Below are 6079 nucleotides of genomic sequence, written 5' to 3'. Positions count from 1 at the left end.
GGTGGGCGTGGCATACGCGGCGTGGTCGTGGCATACGCCGCGTATGTGCTCCTCAGCTCCATCTAGTGGCCATAATAAGTATTTATCCCTGTGCTCCTCAGCTCCATCTAGTGGCTGTAATAAGTATTCATCCCTGTGCTCCTCAGCTCCATCTAGTGGCCATAATAAGTATTTATTCCCTGTGCTCCTCAGCTCCATCTAGTGGCCATAATAAGTATTTATTCCCTGTGCTCCTCAGCTCCATCTAGAGGTCATAATAAGTATTTATCCCCATGCTCCTCAGCTCCATCTAGAGGTCATAATAAGTATTTATCCCCATGCTCCTCAGCTCCATCTAGAGGTCATAATAAGTATTTATCCCCATGCTCCTCAGCTCCATCTAGAGGTCATAATAAGTATTCATCCCTGTGCTCTCAGCTCCATCTAGTGGCCCATAATAAGTATTTATCCCTGTGCTCCTCAGCTCCATCTAGAGGTCATAATGAGTATGTATTCCCTGTGCTCCTCAGCTCCATCTAGAGGTCATAATAAGTATTTATTCCCTGTGCTCTTCAGCTCCATCTAGAGGTCATAATGAGTATGTATTCCCTGTGCTCCTCAGCTCCATCTAGTGGCCATAATAAGTATTTATTCCCTGTGCTCCTCAGCTCCATCTAGTGGCCATAATAAGTATTTATTCCCCATGCTCCTCAGCTCCATCTAGAGGTCATAATAAGTATTTATCCCCATGCTCTTCAGCTCCATCTAGTGGCCATAATAGGTATTTATCCCTGTGCTCTTCAGCTCCATCTAGTGGCCATAATAAGTATTCATCCCTGTGCTCCTCAGCTCCATCTAGAGGTCATAATAAGTATTTATCCCTGTGCTCCTCAGCTCCATCTAGTGGCCATAATAAGTATTTATTCCCTATGCTCCTCAGCTCCATCTAGTGGCCATAATAAGTATTAACATTTGGTACCTCTTGTCTTTCAGTATAAAAATGGGCGAACGCAGGAAGCAGAATGCAGCCAAAGGAGATCAGAAGAAAATGGCGAATGGAGCAAAAGAAGGCGACGGGCAGTGGGGCCGAGCCTGGTAAGAAAGCCAAATTACTCAAATATTCTCTAATCTGGTCACACTGAGGAGATTAAAAGTCTAACTAAACTTTAAATACAAAAATGTCATATCGCTGCTTAGCAGTGCTCAGATGTGGTGGCTGCATTCGTTTTCTTTTTCACACTATGTGCATTATCAGCAACAGAAAGCTATCTGTTGATCCTGCCAGAAATGAAGCATCCTTGTAACTTCGGGTGCCGAAATCTCAACAATGACATCAGCTTTTCCAGCTTGTTTCTGTAAACTACAAAACTCCCTCCACCCTTTGTAATGGAGATGGAGGAGGGCGGCCTTTTTCCTTTATTTTCACCTGCTGATCCTACCAACAGTGCACTTCCCGTCCTCACCATACTGAATCTACGAAGGCGAAACGTTGTCACACTAGGCTGCTCCTGTGATTTGGGCCAGAAACTCCTCTTTCCTTGTCTCCTTTAGGGTGGAGGGAGTTTTGTAGTTGTAAGTTGTCATTTTTTTAAGCTCCTGTCAATATGTCCTCGGATTGTTACAAGCTCCGATGTCTCTCTTTTGCAGGGAAGTGGACTGGTTCTCGCTGGGCGGAGTCATCTTCCTGCTGATGTTTGCTCCACTCATTGTCTATTATTTTATCATGTCCTGTGACCAGTACCAATGTGCCCTCACCGGACCTCTTGTTGACTTGTACTCTGGAAAAGCCCAGCTGTCCGACATCTGGAATAAGACCCCACTGCTGACCTGGAAAGCTGCCTACATCTACGCCGCCTGGGTCTCCTTCCAGGTAATCGTAATGTATAAAAGACATTTCAGCTTATTTGTGTATCACTCGGCTGTAGATCCTCCAATCATCTTTGAATTGGTGCTGACACTGTCCTTCCTTCTGGAGGGTGACTACGTCTGTTTCCCAGGGTCCCCGTGTGTGTTGTAAAGTAGTCACCGCTCCAAGCTCGCTCCCGGGTTGGACTACAATCTCAATACAAATGAGTAAACTAAACATGAGATTGTAGTCCATCCCGGGAGCGAGCTTGGAGTGGTGACTACTAACACACACAGGGACCATAGGGAACAAAAGTAGCCCACTTCCAGAAGGAAGGACAGTGTCACCACCAATTCAGAGATGATTGGAGGATCTACAGCTGAGTGATATATATATATATAATGAGCTGTGTGACTAAGCAACATATGGAACATTAAGCTTGGTAGGAGGTCAAAGTAACCAGAGTTCATGTAAGGAATTTAGGCTTTTTAGGTCGAGGTAACTAGAGTTCATGTAGGGCATATAGGCTTTGTTGGTTGAGGTAGCTAGAGTTCATGTAGGGCATATAGGCTTTGTTGGTTGAGGTAGCTAGAGTTCATGTAGGGCATTTAGGCTTTGTGGGTCGAGGTAACTAGAGTTCATGTAGGGCATATAGGCTTTGTGGGTCGAGGTAACTAGAGTTCATGTAGGGTATTTAGACTTTGTGGGCCGAGGTAACTAGTGACAGAGTTCAGTGACAGATGTCATAAACACATTTTCTGATCTTGGCATCAGGAACAATAGGTCTCATGCCAAGACAGCTGTCCTCTTTGAGGGATTCTTATTAAGACAAGAAGGCCCATCTACTTTTCTTGGAATGATCTAATAGAAGTACACAGTGGCATTTATATCTCATTATTGGGAATAATTCAAAGGAACACATATGGTTCTAATGTTCAAGTATTTATAGAAAGAGCCTGTGAGCCCATAATCTTTGAAGATGCCAGAATTGCTGCTTGTTCCCAGCCGACTAGATAAACCTTCTTGAAGCTCTGCCTGGTGTTGATCATCCGTTTAGTCTACTTCATCTCCCAACATCTTTGAGGGTCAAAGTAACTAGAGTTCATGTAAGGCATTTAGACTTTGTGGGCTGAGGTAACTAGAGTTCATGTAAGGCATTTAGACTTTGTGGGTTGAGGTAACTAGAGTTCATGTAAGGTAACTACACTGCAGTAATTTAGTGGGAATAAGCCTCATAAAAAACATTGGGTGTCCATTTGTCCTTGTATTTTTCTGTGGTGCACAGAAGTGGGGGGCTGGTGTGAACAAGACCTAATGATGATTTTTTTTTTTTTTGCAGGTGTTCTTGTATATGGCACTTCCAGATATCTGCCATAAATTTTTACCCGGTTATGTTGGAGGTGTCCAAGAAGGAGCTCGAACGCCGTCTGGTGAGTCTGATTTAATGGGCTTTGAGGAGCAAATTTCTCTTCAAACCCTTCAAAAAATCCCAATGCTCCAAAGTCAGATGTGCTGCGGCTGTGGGGGACTTTGCATTCCTCTACTCCCGCCAATCATAGTTTATTTAGCTCAGTAGAGATCAGATTTTACTAATCATAAAGTGCATTATCTCTTTCCCTTAAACGAGAACTATGGGGTAAGTGTTTTTCCCCATAGTTCTCCTAAGGGTCACGGGAGGACACAAACTAGCGTCCTCCCGTCACCCAAAGCTCAGTATACCGCGAGCTACAGCTCACTGTATACTGAGACCGCCGCAGCCGGGACGGACCCCGACATTACTGTCGAGATCCACCCAGCTGCGTGATTGACAGCTGGCTCTGCCTATATAGAGGCAGAACCAGCTGTGCCCGCCCCGTCCGTTCCGCCAGTTAGCGCTGGAGGATCGTAACGGGGAGGGGGGTGAGCCGGCAGGGAGCCGTGAGTGGCAGTCACGGTTCTCTGCAGGGACAGGATCGAGAAGTGAGCGAGCGAAGGTATGTGTTCGCTCACTTCTCGATCTACTGAGCCGACGTGCGACAGTCTCATTGTCACAGGTCGACTCGAATTATAAGGATGAGTGAAAGTTACTCACCTCATAGTTCTCCTTTAACCCCTTCATGACTGAGGCCCTTTTTTCAATTTTTGCACCCTTCTTCGGGACGCAGAAGCGATCTGGCGACAGGTAAGTCGCCAGGATCGCTTCTGTTGTAAAGCCGACAGTCGGCTCTACAAGTTTAAACAGACTCCCGGCGGCAAAAGTCGCCAGGAGTCTGTTTAAACAGCCCCGATGCTGGCGACGTACACTGTACGTTGTCAGTCACGAAGGGGTTAAAGTCACCCTCAAGCATTTATAGGCATCTGCAGACTTCCAGAAAATAATCTCAGCTTGTCTTGTTAGCCAACAACTTCTGGAGCCTTGCAAGTGTCTATAAATAGTTTATTTGATGTTTCATTTAGTATCTGTATCTGAATCTCCACTCTTAAGTGATTATAGTGCAGCTTTACCTTTTAGGGATAGTGGTTTGCTCTGTTATTCTTTTGTATTCTCCTCCCATCAGAGCAGAAGCATCAGCCCAGGGTCAGGTGGTAAGGTTCTACTAAAGTGTGGCGTGTCTGCTTCCTGAGCTCAGGCCTGGTAATATATACTTTATGTGGGCTACTCAATTAGCCCTCATTCACACTGGAATCGGCCCGCACGGACAGCTCTGTGCTGCGTGCACGGCCGTACCGAGCAGCTCCCGGGAAGCACAGGTGCTGCGTGTGATTAGTACGCAGCTCCTGTCCTTCTCTATGTAACTACGCGGCCGTACGCCCCTCTACGCTCACCCCAGTTGCAGGTCCACAGGGGTGCGTGTTTCCTTGCTCGGACGCAGACAGGATCCATCCATACGAGTACGCTCACACTCACCCACACGGACCTGTACTTGAGGTGAGCGCAGGGCGGCGTACGGCCGCGTAGTCACATAGAAAAGGACAGGAGCTGCGTACTAATCACACGCAGCACCTGTCCTTCCCGGGAGCTGCGTACTAATCACTAATATCACTTCAGTAGAAGGGAGGGCTGCGTAATCTGTTCATTCCTACAGCTGCTCCATATTCCATAACGCTTTTCAGTGTACATAGATTTAGGTTGCTGCGCTAACTGCCTTTTTCCCCCCTCTTTTTCTCCAGGAACAGTCAACAAGTATGAAGTGAACGGGCTCCAGGCTTGGATCCTCACCCACATCCTATGGTTTGCCAATGCCTACCACTTCCACTGGTTCTCTCCTACCATCATCATCGACAACTGGATCCCCTTGTTGTGGTGCACCAACATACTAGGCTATACCGTGTCCACCTTCGCACTTATCAAAGCTTATTTCTTCCCAACGAACGCCAAAGACTGGTGAGAGCGCTCAGAACATGAACTGGGTAATATGGAGGGATAGTTTTAGGGGTACAAGGAGGTTTGGTGTTAGGGTTAAAGGGAGGGATAGTGTTGGGGTTACAGGATGGGTGTAGTGTTGGGGGTTAAATGGAGGGATAGTGTTGGGGTTACAAGGAGGGATAGTGTTGGGTTACAAGGAGGGTTAGTGTTGGGTTAAAGGGAGGGATAGTATTAAGGTTAAAGGGAGGGATAGTGCTGGGATTAAATGGAGGGATAGTGTTGGGATTAAAGGGAGGGATAGTGTTGGGATTAAAGGGAGGGATAGTGTTGGGATTAAAGGGAGGGATAATGTTGGGGTTAAAGGGAGTAATAGTGTTGGGGTTACAGGGAGGGATAATGTTGGGGTTAAATGAAGAGATAGGATTGGGGCTACAGGGAGGGATAGTGTTGGGGTTACAGGGAGGGATAATGTTGGGGTTAAAGGGAGTAATAGTGTTGGGGTTACAGGGAGGGATAATGTTGGGGTTAAATGAAGAGATAGGATTGGGGCTACAGGGAAGGATAGTGTTGGGGTTACAGGGAGGGATAGTGTTGGGGTTACAGGGAGGGATAATGTTGGGGTTACAGGGAGGGATAGTGTTGGGGTTACAGGGAGGGATAATTTTGGGGTTACAGGGAGGGATAATGTTGGGGTTAAATGGAGGGATAGGGTTGGGGCTACGGGGAGGAATAGTGTTGGAGCTACCGGGAAAGATTTTGTGAGTGTCAGAACTAGGGTTGGGGCTACAGGGAGGGTTAATCTAAAAGGGGTGGAGCCTTAGGGTATGCCATTGTCTTCTGCGCCAGGAGAGAGATGCTCCGCAAAGCTTGAAGTCAATGTGCCACCAGTATAAGAATATTATAAGAAA

At 46.7% G+C, this 6079-nt stretch overlaps 1 protein-coding gene across 2 annotated transcripts in view; it reads left to right on the top strand.

The window, feature by feature from the left end:
- Positions 1–971: 971 nt before the first annotated feature.
- The window catches only part of DHCR7 (7-dehydrocholesterol reductase), a 9205-nt gene continuing 4097 nt past the window's right edge, over positions 972–6079 (top strand). The window contains exons 1-4 of one of the 2 annotated variants that reach the window (XM_018555067.1): positions 972–1074; positions 1627–1849; positions 3165–3255; positions 4976–5189. In XM_018555067.1, the coding sequence (XP_018410569.1) occupies positions 980–1074; positions 1627–1849; positions 3165–3255; positions 4976–5189 (623 nt within the window). In that variant the 5' untranslated portion in view covers positions 972–979. Of the gene's footprint in view, positions 1075–1626; positions 1850–3164; positions 3259–4975; positions 5190–6079 lie in introns of both variants that reach the window. The other variant, XM_018555074.1, reaches the window with a different exon arrangement.

The sequence above is a fragment of the Nanorana parkeri genome, unplaced genomic scaffold (genome assembly GCF_000935625.1).
Source record: "Nanorana parkeri isolate BGI_ZX_2015 unplaced genomic scaffold, ASM93562v1 scaffold10, whole genome shotgun sequence".
In the NCBI taxonomy this organism is placed as follows: Eukaryota; Metazoa; Chordata; class Amphibia; order Anura; family Dicroglossidae; genus Nanorana; species Nanorana parkeri.
Note: the sequence above shows the minus strand (reverse complement) of the source record. Positions and strands in the feature narration are given on the sequence as shown.